This window comes from Ursus maritimus, unplaced genomic scaffold, assembly GCF_017311325.1.
Source record: "Ursus maritimus isolate PB19 unplaced genomic scaffold, ASM1731132v1 scaffold_8, whole genome shotgun sequence".
Taxonomy (NCBI): Eukaryota; Metazoa; Chordata; class Mammalia; order Carnivora; family Ursidae; genus Ursus; species Ursus maritimus.
In genome coordinates this window covers 72741365-72756516 of record NW_024426996.1, presented here as the reverse complement: position 1 = coordinate 72756516, position 15152 = coordinate 72741365, and the positions used below count along the sequence as shown (strand labels likewise).

Genomic DNA, 15152 nt, shown 5'->3' with positions numbered 1-15152 from the left:
ACTCTTGAAGTAGGAGTTCGCGATCCAGACAGGGAGTTGGGCAGTGACTTTTTTTTCTTTTTTTTTTTCTTTTTTTTTTTAATTTAAGGAGAGCTGGACAGCTCTCGTCAGCTTTCACCCAGCGCCCACTTTGCGTCCGGCCCCAGGCCACGATCAGGTGGGCCCCGGCCCTTGGGGTAACGAGACGACCGCGAGCGGCTGGGAGGAGGCTGGGGTTTGCCGGGGCCGCGCCGGGGTTCCTGCAGGCCTGGGACGGCGGGCCCGCTGGAGGACTGACCTTCCCGGAGGTGCCGTCCCCCAGCACGACGATTTTCAGTTGCCGGTCCTGGCTCTCCTCCTCAGAGTCCGACATGGTGTTCCGGGAACCAGGCCCGCTCCCCCACCCCCACCCCGAGGTAGAGGGAGGAAAGGTAGGAGGGGGTCTCCAGGGGCGGGGGAGAGGAGGAAGGGCGGCAGTGGGGGCAGAACCCCCCGCCCCGGTGTCTCAGCGGCGGCTGGACGTATCTAGGGTGAATCACTCGCCGGGCGCCATCTTGCCCGCCTCCCCTCCCCCGCGCGCCGCCCCGCCCCCCACGCGCTACGTCGGTCGCGCACCCCCTCCTCTGCGCCAACCCGCGCGGGCGTGAGCCTCCCTAGCAAACCGGCCCATTTTCGGGCCTGGGATGGGGGAGGCGTTCGAACTGAGCAGGCGAGACGGACGGTACTTTCGCAGGGGCAGCTGTGAAGAAGAAAAACAAAATATATCATTGAAACCAGGTAGAAAAATGGGAACCGAGTAGCATTCAGGCATTCTATCATATTCTCATGTTTCCATCACCCCCTGTGAAGGTCCCTGAAACGAATGGTTTAGCCCGGGGGGGGGCGTTGACGCCTGGGCTGCGCGCCACGGTTGCCATGGAAGCCGGGAGTTGGAGGAGAGGCGGTGGGGCGGGGCCTGTCTCCGGGCGCCCGGGAAGCCGGTTGCCAGGCGCAGCGCACACGGGAGGGGCCCCTGGAGCTAGTAGAGGCGCCGGGGATCGCGCCGCGGGAGGAGCGTGGGCGTCGCGGAGGTTGCATAGGACCGTTCTGCCTGCGGGGAAGCACCCGTAGTGGCCTTCAATTTAACGGAGTTGGGGCTCTGCCTCTTGTTTTGACCAGTCAAACCATGGGTTCTCTCGACGGAACAACGGAATCGGATGGTTCATTCACCAAGCAAAGAACCTAGAGCAAGAGTTCTCAAAGTGTGGTCCGGGGAACCCTGGGGGCCTCCAATAAAGTCAAAATTATTTTCTTTGCCTTTTTCGTGTTCATTCTTTCACGAGTATAAGTTTTCCAGGGGATGCATGATGTATATGATGTCATTACTCTGGCAGTTAAGGAATCATGTGCTTGTTACAAAGTTCCAAACTTTTTTTAGTATTAATTTCAAAGCAGTAATGATAGCTATAGCTTACATAAACAAAACTCCTTGGGGTCTACAATAATTTCTATAGAGTGTAGAGAGGCCCTGAGCCCAAAAAGTGTAAGAATTGCTGTACTGTCTCAGACCAGTAGATTAGGTAAAAGATGTCACAGAAAATTTCATGGAGATAAATTCTACAATAATAATGCTAACCTACTATGCTTGTCTCATTGTTAATTACTTTACAGGGATGATCACGGTTCATTCCTCATGAGAACCCTATAAGATAGGTAGAATTATCTCATTTTACAGAGGAGTATGCTTAAGGCACCAAAAGCTTAGCTCAGAGGCAGTGGTCCTGGAGAGAATGTAGGAAGTAGAATGCGAAAGCAGTACAGTTTTAAGAAATGCCCAGCCCTAGAGGGAGCACTGGAGTTCTAATCACAGACCTGTGCTTACTAGATGTGTGACCTTGAACCACAGTTACATCTATAAAATAGAGGTACTACCTCCTTCATAAGGTTGAAAATTAAATGAAGTAATCATTGTAAAGTAACAGCACAGTGCCTGGCAGATACTAGTAACACTCAGTATTAACAGGTGTATTATCCTCTTCCTCATCATCAGTAGATATGGTCCATATTGGAGCATCACTGCTTCCTAGCCATGTTACCTTAGAAAGGTTTCTTACATAGATTACGTTTAATTATATATTAGTAGTTCATTCTCCTTCTTACATATTATTATACATTAATGATATGTCCCATGTATATAAGCATGTATATATTATGTATGCCAGCAGGATCCCTATGTATTATCATGCATTAATGATATACACCTTGCATATAAGCATGTACATCATTAATCTTGCATAAGACATTAAGTTAAACTAATCTCCAATAATACTTAAATCGGAATGCACTTCACTTATCCAAACAAGACCTTGATCAGCAAGCCTCGAGATACCAGCAATCCTCACACAAACGTGTACCTCTTCTCGCTCCGGGCCCATGAAGTGTGGGGGTTTCTATGTTGAAACTATACCTGGCATCAGGTCCTTCTTCAGGACAATGTAACTCTTTACTCCTATCCTACAAATCCTCTCAAACAGGGCATGTAGATGGACTAATGACTAATCAGCCCATGATCACACATAACTGTGGTGTCATGCATTTGGTATCTTTTAATTTTTAGTGGGGAAAGGCAGGATCACTCAGCCATGACTGTAAAGGTCTCGACATGTAGAGCCTAGTTTCTTCATCTCTAGGTAGGGTTAGTCCACAATAGTACCTACCCAGTTACTACTCCCAACCACCACTGCTAACAACTTCCTACATTACCTGGTCTTTTAATGAAGATCAGTAGGAAAAAGTACCTGAAAGAGCTTTGCAAAGTTCTTTGTAAATGTTAGTTTGAAAAATCTGTTTCTGGGGCGCCTGGGTGGCACAGCGGTTAAGCGTCTGCCTTCGGCTCAGGGCGTGATCCCGGCATTGCGGGATCGAGCCCCACGTCAGGCTCTTCCGCTATGAGCCTGCTTCTTCCTCTCCCACTCCCCTGCTTGTGTTCCCTCTCTCGCTGGCTGTCTCTATCTCTGTCGAATAAAAAAAAAAAAAATGAAAAATCTGTTTCTAACGAAGACAGATTTAACCCCTTCTTGTCCACGAAGGGAATTAATGTTGCAGAAATTTGCTTTTCCATTCATCCTTAATGGAAATGGTTATGTAACCCAGTTCTGACCAATGAGACAGAAAAGGATGTCCTATGGGAGACATCTGGAAAATATTTTCCTCCCTGAAAAGAAGAAGAGGGGCACCTGGGTGACTCAGCCATTTAGGCATCAGACTCTTGATTTCAGCTCAGATCACGATCTTAGGGTCATGAGATCAAGCCCCAGGTCATCAGACTCCAAGCTGGGCATGAAGCCTGCTTCCCTCTCAGTCCACCCCCCCCCCACACACACACACATGCTTGCTCTCCCTCTCTCTCTAAAGAATAAAAAGGAGAGATGCGGAAAGAAATATCTCCCCCTCCCTTCCCTTGCTGTCATTATTTGGGTGAGGACATAATGTTTCAAATTGCTACAGCCTTCCAGGCTTCTTGTTATGGGGCACTTTGGCTACGTATTCCATTACTCGCAGATAGAAACATCCCAACTGGCACAACTGCTTTGGCCCAAAACTAGATTTAGCTGAGGTCTTAAGACCGATTTTCATGTGTGGTTTCGTATGAAGGGAAATTAGAAGAAAACTTTGCATTTTCCTATCATTAATTTCCTAGACGACTGCTTTGATGGAGAGACATCATTTATTTGGAAACGAATTCATCCCTGGGCAGTGCTGCTATATGAAACAAGCCAATTGCTTTATTTTAGTGACCATATTTTACACATCTATGGCAAGATTTCAGATTGAAAATTAGATTTGAAGACTTGCAGCCATATTTATAAATTTAAAAAAAAAAAAAAAAAAGAGGGGTGCCTGGGTGGTTCAGTCAGTTAAGTCCAAATCTGACTTCAGCTCAGGTCATGATCTCTGGGTCCTGGGATCAAGCCTCGAATCGGGTTCCCCATTCAGTGGGGAGTCTGTTTGCCCATTTCCCTCTCCCTCTGCCCCTCCTCCTCCCCCAGCTCATGCTCGCTCTCACTCTCTCTCTCTCAAATAAATAAATAAAATATTTTAAAAATATATTTCTCTGGTGTAGAAGAGCATGTTAGCTAACACTGAAAGCTTCCAGTATGGCGCATTACCATTCTAAAGAGCAATAGAGCTGATCCACAGAAAAGGAAAATGTGGAGCTTATGTAGGATACCCACAACAGGGTCATAAACTAGGGAAGTCTTTTCCAGTGGTCATAAAACCAATAAATTAACAAAATGCTTAATGATGAGTTCTAGAAATTTCAGGAGATTAGGGTTCTTTAGATATGAAGAAGTAAAAGCACTTACGTAAGATAAACCTGACTACCATCTGCTACTACCTTCCCACCTAATTTTAAAGTATCTTCTCCAAGGGGATCCCTCTTACACTGTTGGTGGGAATGCAAGTTGGTACAGCCACTTTGGAAAACAGTGTGGAAGTCCCTCAAAAAGTTAAAGATAGAGCTACCCTATGAGCCAGCAATTGCACTACTGGGTATTTACCCCAAAGATACAGACGTAGTGAAGAGAAGGGCCATATGCACCCCAATGTTCATAGCAGCATTGTCCACAATAGCTACATTGTGGAAGGACCCGAGATGCCCTTCAACAGATGACTGGATTAAGAAGCTGTGGTCCATATATACAATGGAATATTACTCAGCCATCAGAAAGAACGATTACCCAACATTTGCAGCAACATGGATGGGACTGGAGGAGATTATGCTAAGTGAAATAAGTCAAGCAGAGAAAGACAATTATCATATGGTTTCACTCATTTATGGAACATAAGAAATAGCAGGAAGATCGGTAGGAGAAGGAAGGGAAGAATGAAGGGGGGGTAAACAGAGGGGGGAATGAACCACGAGAGACTATGGACTCTGGGAAACAAAATGAGGGCTTCAGAGGGGAGGGGGTGGCGGACTGGGATAGGCCAGTGATGGGTATTAAGGAGGGCACATATTGCATGGATCACTGGGTGTTATATGCAAATAATGAATCTTGGAACACTACATCAAAAACGGGATGTACTGTATGGTGACTAACATAATAAAAAATTATTATAAAAAATAAAAATAAAGTATCTTCTCTAGCATCCCTAACAGATGATAATCCAAACTCTGTTGCAATACATCCAGGTACAAGGAGTTTCTTGTATGAAAGCATGAAGCAACTTGGACTATGGACAGATAAGCCTGGTTATTAGAATATTCTTTCTGAGATGAACTGAAGCCCTTCATCATAAATTCCAACTAATGATATCAGGTATGTCTTTTGGAGTAAAACAGAACTCCCCCGTTCTAAAAGAAGGTCTTCAAACGTATTCATTACAACCAGTGATTTATTTGACAAATATTACGTGAATGCCTACCATGCACCAGGCATTCTCATTCACAGCTGTTTTAACAAAACATACAAGGGCTCTGCTTCCATGGAACTTGCAATTTGGTGGCAAGGTGTAGTAGAGTGAATAGTGACTGCCCCACAGATAACAGGTCCCAATCTCTGGAACCTATAAATATTACCTTATTCAGAAAAAGTATCTTTACAATGTGATTAAGGATCTTGAGATGGAGAGATTATCCTGGATTATCGGGGTGGGCCTTACATGCAATCACATGTACCTTATAAAAGAGAGACAAAGGGAAATTTGACCCAGACAGAAAAAGAGAAGGCATTGGGACCACAGAGGCAGAAACGAGTGACTCAGCCACCAGCCAAGGAATGTTGGCCAGCACCAGAAACTGGAAGAGGCAAGAAAGGAAGTCTCCCTCTAGAGCCTCTGGAGAGAGTGCAGCTCTGTCAATACCTTAACTTCGGCCCGGAACATTGAGTTAGCATTTGAAGACTGCAAGGCTATGAGAAAATCAATGTTGTCCTAAGCCACCAAGTTTACGGCAGTTTGTCACAATGGCCACAGGAAACTAATCTAAGGAGAAACACGGAAATACCATAAATCAACAGGAAAATTTTAGATTCAGATAAAAATAGACAGTAAAACAGTCAATGGATGGGATAAAGAGTAAAACCATCTGAAAGTTTTTATTTAGTGCTAATTAAGGTATAAAAACAGTAAGTGAATCAACAAGTAAACTGATTTCAAAGCCACCACTCTCTGCTATCATTTTAAATCCAATAGTCATCCATTAGTTTTCTGTCATTTTTTTAAATATTTCATAATTTTGAAGATGCAGACCTTAGGATTAAAGCCCCAGTAAATATGGATTTGGAAAAAAAGACAAAGTATTGTTGAGTAAGGCAGAATAATGGCCATGCTTTCAGCTCATTCACTTGGTGTTGCTGTGTTTCTGCTGAAAACATAAGAAAAATATAGGAATGATCCATAGAATGTATTGATTGAACTCCTACAGGACCAAAATAAATAAATAAATAAGGCTGTCTTCCTGAAATTCTCTCCTCCCTTGGTTCTACAAATATACACACACATATATACGTGTGTGCACATGTGCGTGTGCATGCTTGTGTGTGTGTGTTGCGTGTGTTGCATGTGCATGTAACCACCACCTAAATCAACATATAGTACAATCCAGAATCCCAGCAGGCTCCCTTGTGTCATCTCTCAGTCACCGCCTTCTCAGCAGTGACTGCCGTTCTAGCACCGTAAATGAACTTTACCTGGTTTTGAATTTTCCGTGAATAGACTCCTTGCAGTGTGTGCTCTTTGGCATCTGGCTTCTTTGCTACATATTGTCTGGGAAACCATCCAGGTTGTTATGTGCAGCAGCAGCTCGTGCTTTTTCTTTGCTGCATACTGCCCTCCACGGTACGGATTAACCACGACTTAGTTATCCCCTCTACCACTGATGGACAAATGGATTGTTTCAAGTTTGGGGACGTCATGAATAATGTTCTTAAGCGTGCTTCATCCCTCCCCCAAAGAAAAGCCCAGCCCACAAATCACACTCTTCTCATCACACACACATGCTCACACACGTGTGCATGCACGCACACACAGATCATCCATCTACATTTTATAGCCTTCAGGTGGCTGGGTCATTTCATAATCATGGAACTGGTTTTTGGACATACCTTTGTAACATCTAGGTTTGCGGATTTGCTCTTGGAGTGGCTCATCCATTGCATCTCGTGGTCTCCCCTGAAATTTCAGTTTTCATGCACTGTTCTGTTCAGCATTATAAACATGCTAGTTTATAAACTGTTATAGTTTATGAGGTGCCTGGGTGGCTCAGTCGTTAAGCGTCTGCCTTCAGCTCAGGGCGTGATCCCAGGGTGCTGGGATCGAGCCCCACACCGGGCTCCTCTACTGGGAGCCTGCTTCCTCCTCTCCCACTCCCCCTGCTTGTGTTCCCTCTCTTGCTGGCTGTCTCTCTCTCTCTGTCAAATAAATAAAATCTTTAAAAAATAAAAATAAAAAAATAAACTGTTATAGTTTATAATATATAGTTTATAATCTGTTATAAACAAAAAACAGATTAAGCTCACTTTCAATCAAAACCTCCCTGACTTTTTTAAATGGAAGATGATGTGAAACTACATCCAAAAGAATAAACAATGAGGAAAATTAAGGGAAGGGGCAAGATATGAAAGGATCAACAGACAACATAATTTTTCTAAAAGACACTATTTACAATCACAACTATATCATGCAATACTTAGGAATTTATCTTAAATATGTATATGGAAAAAATTACAAAACATTGAAAGACAGTAAATAAACACTAAATAATTGTGAAATATCCCATGTGCATGCATAGAAATACAATATTGCAAATACATCAGTTCTACCAAATGACCAACAGTGTCAATGCAATTCTAATGAAATATTCATGGAGTATTCAAAGGATGCATATGGAAGGCAAAGATCCAAGAATACTGAAGATATTCCAGATATTCCAGGAAGAGAAGGGCGAAGAACTTGCTTTACAGATATCAAGGCTTTATATCAAGTTATAATAATTAAAGTATAATGTATTATTTCAGGTATAAACAAATTGGCCATTATAACAAAATGAACAGCCACAAAATTGACTCCCACTCACATGAAACTTTGATAGTTGACACAATAGATATGATAGTACATAAAAGGATAGTACTTAGAAACCACATAGAAGAAAAAATTAAATTGGAATCCTACATCTCATCTCTCTCTCTCTCTCTCGCCCTCTCTTGCAATTCAATGCAATCAAGATTCTAAATGTGAAAAGCAAAATTTAAATAATTTGAGGTAACTATCTTTCCTATCTAGAGATAGACTTCTTGAACAAGACACAAAGAGTTAATCATAAAAGATTATGTATTTTATATATATACACACATATATATAAATTAAAATTACATTAAAATTAAAAATGATTCCGTGAAAAGATACCATAAAGAAAGGGAAAGTGAAAGTCACAAACTGGGAGAAGATATTTCTAACACATAAAATTTACAACCAATTGATATCTAGAATCTATGAAAAAACAATAGGAAGAGAAAAATCAATAAGAAAACAAAAATCCAGTAGAAAAATCAGCAAATTCATGAAAAGGTGTTTACAGAAAATGAAATACACACAATAAGCTTATGCAAAAATGTCCAACCTGGAGGTGCCTGGGTGCTTCAGTCAGTTAAGCATCCAACTCTTGATTTTGACTCAGATTATGATCTCAGTCAGGGTCGTGAGATAGAGCCTAGTGTCAGGCTCAGTGCTGAGTGTGGAGCCTGCTTGGGATTCTCTCTCTCTCCCTCTCCTTCTGGCCCTCCCCACTCACACATGCTCTCTGTCTCTCTATCAAATAAAACAATATAAAATAAAATCTTTTAAAAATGCCCAGCCTCCTTAGTATAACCACAGAAACACACACACAAAGAGCTCACTGAGGTACCATTTCATGCCCAGTACATTGGCAAAAATTAAGAAGTCCAACAATATCTTTATCAGTCAAGAAAATAGAAGCCACATAGTTGTGTTATCAGAGAGAATTTAACATAGGGAATTGGTTACATGGTGTTGAAGGACTCAAAACAAAACAAAACCAGTTCCAAAAGATATACTTTTTCTTGATTCATCATAAAAGTGGCACTCCAGAACACTGAGAAAATGACTCTCTTTGCAATAAATAGTCCTGGGCCAATTACATATTCATATAGAACAAAAATAAATCTTGACTCCCACCTCACACCATATTCAAAAATCAATTCCAGGCATTTTGTAAAGCGAAGTCTAAAGTAAGAAAGCTCTCTGGGAGCCTGGCTGACTCAGTCAGTAGAGCATGCAACTCTTGATCTCACGGTTATGAGTTCAAGCCCAACTCTTGATCCCTGGGTTGTGGGTTCAAGCCCCACATTCAGCGTAGAGTTTACTTTAAAACAAATAAAGTAAGTAAGAAAGCTTTAAGAAGATAACACAGGGAAGTACTTTCGTGATCTTGGGCTAGGTGACGATTTCTTAAAGAAGAACAAGATAAACTAACCTTTAAGGGAAAAGTTAATTAAATGAGTTACATTAAAATTTTTAAATTACAGTCATCAGAAGACATCTTTAAGAAATTCTGTGAACACCCACACCAGAATGGCTGAAATTAGAAAGACTGACCTTGTCCAGTGTTGGGGATGTGAGCATTTCAACTTTCCATGCACTGTTAGTGGGAGTATGAATTTCTACAACCATCTCAGCAACTTGTTTGGCGTCATCTACTAAAGCTGAATATATATCCGGTGGTCTGACAGTTTCATTTTTTAGTGCCTATCTGACCAAAATGCTTCTAGACACATGCACGACAATGTTCACAGCAGCATGATTCATGATCTCCCCCAACTGGAGCCGTTCCAAATGTCTATCAAAGGTCAAATTGTGGTATAGTCACAGAATGAGAAATTATGCAGCCATTAAAATGAATGAGTTGCCACGTTACAATGAGGAAGAATCTCATCAAGATAACATGGAAAGAAAGGAAGCCAGGCGCAAATGAGTACATCCTCCATGATCCCATTTATGTAAAGTTCAAAAAATTAACCTCTGATATTCAAAGTCAAATTAACGGTTACCTCGGGAAGGGAGGAAGAAGATAGTGATTAAGAGCAGGGCACAAGTTTTTGGAGTACTGGCAATATTCCATTTTTTTATTTGGGTGGTGGTCACATGGGTGTGTCCACCTTCCTATAATTCACTAGGGTATATCCTTAAGATAGTGCAATTTTCTGTAAGTATGTTATTCTTAAATTAAAATTTTATGTATATATAATATATATATATAGGGGCACCTGGGTGGCTCAGTCAATTAGGCATCCGACTCTTGATATCAACTCAGGTCATGATCTTGTAGTCCTGGGATTGAGCCCCCGGGGCAGGCTCTGTGCTCAGTGGGGAGTCTGCTTGAGATTCTCTCTCTCCTTTTCCCTTGAGCACCCCTCCCCCACTGTCTCTCTTTTTCACTCTCTCTCAAGTAAATAAATAAGTCTTTAAAGAAATTATATATACATATGTAATGTATATATATATATGATAGTAAATAAATAGTCAAATTACATCTAGAAGAATAAAAACCATGCTTTTAACAGCCATTGATAGTAATGAGATTATCAAGAACTATCACTTTCCGTATTACACATTTCTGCAGCACATGAATTTTTTATGCTGAGCGTGAATGCATGTTATAATCAGAAAAAAAAACATGAAAAAAAATATCGATGACAACAGAAGACTAGTTAGCTACAGTCCTTTTCACTGTGGGCAGATGAGGACTTTGTGATGTGATACGTAGATTCCACAAATATAGAAAACCTGTTCGTTTCATAAGCATCTAAGAGTCTTTGTTTGAAAAGGAAAAAAAAAAAAAAACAAAGCACCCTCTTGCCAGCACCAGAACCCCAGGCTGGTGTGCGAGCTGCAATTTCCAGCTGTCCGCAGTTCTGCCTCATTGCTTAGGGATGTGCTTCACTGATTCCTCAAGCATAGCTCCAGACAAAACCAAAAATTTGTAAAGCAGGAGAATTCTCAAATCACCTCTACAGCTGTCAAAACCAGACCTATCACAACTTACCACTGAATCTGACATGGTTAAATAAGGTAATACATGTAGACATGTTTTTGGAAAAGAGAAGTTATGGTACAAATGCAAAATATTATTTGAAACTTGGTTGCCGGAGCCGTGGGGATGTGAATTTCCCTGACCTTTGAGGACCAGCATAGAGCAGCCGGTGATTTTAAGGAAACTCTGCATTTCCAGATTCCATAGAGAATAGTGGCATAATATCCTTTACTTTGATCCCTTCTGAAACCTTGCTTTCCAAAGCTCTCGTCTAGAACATAACTGCTTTACCAGTGGTGATCCTTTGCTGTCTGGGTTTCCAGCTCATCCACTTTGTTAAATTTGGGTTTAAAACATTCCAACAAGCAAGATGCTATTATAAAGTGTTATCTTAACCTTGGGATAACATTTCTCAAAACTGTGTTCTCTAGGACACTGGTCCCATGCTATTCAAATAAAGTTTAGAAGTGGCTATAGCTACCCCATGTTTGCAAAGCAATCGTGTCCTGGAACACAGCATACTCTGAGAAATACTGAAGAAAACAATCTCTTTGGACTTTGTAAATTCCAAATTGCCCAAGTTTATTTGACCAAAGAACCTTTTTTCCAAATACTATTTACTGATATCATATAGATCTAAGGATGCATAAAACATTATATCAGAGGGGCGCCTGGGTGGCACAGCGGTTGGGCGTCTGCCTTCGGCTCAGGGTGTGATCCCAGCATTATGGGATCGAGCCCCACGTCAGGTTCTTCCGCTATGAGCCTGCTTCTTCCTCTCCCACTCCCTCTGCTTGTGTTCCCTCTCTCTCTGGCTGTCTCTATCTCTGTCGAATAAATAAATAAAATCTTTAAAAAAAATTATATCAGAAACTCTACTTTTAAACTAAAAAAATTCCAGGAGAGAAATCTTAGAAGTAGTTAAGACACTGATTTCCAGTACTTAGATCCTTATTATAGAAAGGTTCACGTGAAAAAGGCCTCAATTCTCCTACATATATCAAGAGTTCAGTCCTACTATATAACAATGCTTTGATTCAGAATGTATTTAAGGATTTTCCAGTGCCTTAGTTATAAGTACTAAAATAAATAAATTTATATTATAGGAACATGAATTGCTACTCGAGCGTAGTGGTTAAAGCTGTAGCCTAGATTCAAACAAATCTGATTTTCACTGGTAGTCAAGATTATGACCTTGGACAAGTCATTTAAATCCTCCGAGTTTCCATTTCCTCATCTATAAAATAGAGATTATAGTAATAGTACTTACTTCGTAGGGTTATTTTAAAGCTTATCAATAATACATATACAGGGGTGTCTGGCTGGCTGTTGGTAGAGTTGTGACTCTTGATCTCAGGCGTGTGGGCTCGAGCCCCACGTTGGGCATAGAGATTACTTAAAAATAAAATCTTAAGGGGCACCTGGGTGGCACAGTGGGTTAAAGCGCCCGACTCTTGGTTTCAACTCAGGTCATGATCTCAGGTCTGGGATCAAGCCTGTGGGGCCCCATGCTCAGCCGGAGTCTGCTTGTCCCTCTCCCTCTGCTCCTCCCCCACCTCAAATAAACAAAATAAAATCTTTTTTAAAAAAGAGTAAAAAAATAAAGTAAAATCTTAAAAAGAAAATATATATACAGTGCTCAGTACACCACCAAATCTATGTTAGGACCTATTGTTGAAGCGTCTCATTTTGATATCAAGTAAGCCCATTAGAATATAAATATTCAAATGAAATTTGCCAAAAAGCAGTCACCATGGTGAGCTACACAGTGAAGCCAGTGCTGCCAATAGTTTTCAAATATCTTTTTTGGAAGGTGAGCAAAGGGAGGAAATAAGCTTTCTAACAACATATGGGTGAATTAAAGTTTGAAGTGATACGTAAGAAACATTCTCCTAAAAAAATAATTTAACTGAATTCAATAAAAACATGTAATATCGGCTCTGTTTCCACAAAGCCGTGGATTAATACTACACTGTGTAATGGCTAATTTTCAAAAACCTAGGTTTCCTGGGGAAGAAATTCTACCTCAAGATGGCAACATAGAAATCCTGTCTGTTTCCAGTCTGCCAGCCAACCCTCCAAATTTCAGACTTACCAGTCTCCCACAATCACGTGAGCCAATTCTTTAAAATCAGTCTCTCTCTCTCTCTCTCTCTCTCCATCTGTCTCTACACACACACACACACACACACACATACACACACATGCACACTAGTGGTTCTGTTTCTCTGGAGAACCCCGACTAATATATGCTATAAGGGATAAAAATGAATTATGACTTCATTGGATTAACAGTATACTTCTTTGCAAGTAAAATAATCTACAAATCTCTATTTTTTTGAATGCCCATCATGACCAGATCCCTTATGAAGAACTTGAATGTACATCATCTAACTTCATCCTCATAATGATCCAAATAGATGTTACAATTTATAAATTGCTGTATAGACCATAAGATCCTGGGGCGCCTGGGTGGCTCAGTGGTTAAGCATCAGCCTTCAGCCCAGGGCATGATCCCAGGGTCCTGGGATCAAGCCCCGCATTGGGCTCCCTGCTCCACTGGGAGCCTGCTTCTTCCTCTCCCACTCCCCCTGCTTGTGTTCCCTCTCTTGCTGGCTGTCTCTCTCTCTGTCAAATAAATAAAATCTTAAAAAAAAAAAAAAAAAAAGAACATAAGATCCTAAAAGAAAGGGCAGAAAAGTAGAAAAAAATAAAGCAAGAAATAGTAAAAAGCAAAACAAGTAAGTACGGAAAAATAACTCTGAAAATCCGTTGCCATTTTGAGAAAATATTTAGAGATATCTTGGGCTAAGCCTCATTAGCTTTTTCCAAAGAAAGTTTAGTTTTTAGATAATGGAATGAAGCACACCTTTCCCTAATTACTCAGCCCTCCACTATCCCATGGTAAAGACACAAAAATTATTTAAGGATATATACTGGGAAATTATGGAATAGATTGAGAGGCATTGAGCATGGGTGTACTTTCAGCTCTGCTTATTACTAGTTTGGGGGCCTTAGGTAAGTCTCTGAGACTTAGTTTCATTATTCATACAATGGAAATAAGAGTAAGCACCTCATAAGATTACTATGAAGATCAAATTAAATACCAGTACACTAAAGAACTCTGTAAACGATGCAGGATGTGCAAGCCCTTGTTTTCGTTAATTTGAGCTTTCTATTACATTTTCATCCGTCTGACAGTTTATTTATTATAGCAGAGATGGACTTGCAAAGAAGCTAAATTTCTATGTCTATCGGTTTCGCAGACTATAAACTCTATGAAGTCCTCCCAACACACAACCAAAGACTTTCAAAAATGAACACTCTGTCTTTAAAAACAAATGGAACTTTGAGAAATGAAAACTGCAGTCATTGAAATTGAACTCCTAGTGAATGGATCCCGCAGTACATTTGAAACAGCTCAGTAACTGGAAGGGGGATATAATGAAATTATCCAGAATGTAACACAAATATTTCAGGAGATTCAAAAAATGAAAGAGGGATTAAGACACATGGAGAATAAGATGGAAAGGTATAATATTCAACAGGAGTTGGAAAAGGACAGAGTAGGGAAGATGCAGAAGTGATACTCTGTAAGGCAAAGCCTGAGGATTTTCCAAATTAATGAAGGGCATTAATGTGGATAGAGAAAACACAATATACTGATGGGAATAATACAATTGTGGTAAAACTTCGTAAGCTGCCAAAGACCAAAAAAATATGGTTTGCATGTTATACTCTGTTTGCTAATCACAATTCATTTCCTTGTAATCAGGAAAGTAAGTGCAAAATAATAACATGCCATAATGATACATTTAATTGCTATTTTTAAAGCATTTGGAGTTTTTCTTGTGTTTCAGTTTTTTTCTCTCTCTCTGTATCAGGCCGATTCATTACCTGCTGGAACTCATACCACAAAGCATTTTTGCCAACTATTTACGTTCTTTTCTTACTTAGGTAAAGTAAATCCCATACTTTCTCAGTGGGGTTAAGGTCAAGACTCGGAGGGGAGCCACTCCTTCCTAATTAGTTCCCCAGACTCCTCTCTTTTTTTCCCCCTTAAATGGCCACAACAGTTTAGAAAAATGTTTGGAGTCATAATCCTCCTGATAAATGAATCCTTGATCAAGCAGCTGGTTTC

General features: G+C 40.7%; 1 protein-coding gene across 2 annotated transcripts in view; it reads right to left on the bottom strand.

Annotated features, from left to right (window-relative positions):
* RAB28 (RAB28, member RAS oncogene family) overlaps positions 1-566 on the bottom strand; it is a 92751-nt gene extending 92185 nt beyond the window's left edge. For both annotated transcript variants that reach the window (XM_040625103.1, XM_040625102.1), the window contains exon 1: positions 278-566. In XM_040625103.1, the coding sequence (XP_040481037.1) occupies positions 278-352 (75 nt within the window). In that variant the 5' untranslated portion in view covers positions 353-566. The remainder of the gene's footprint in view (positions 1-277) is intronic.
* Between the last annotated feature and the right edge of the window lie 14586 nt (positions 567-15152).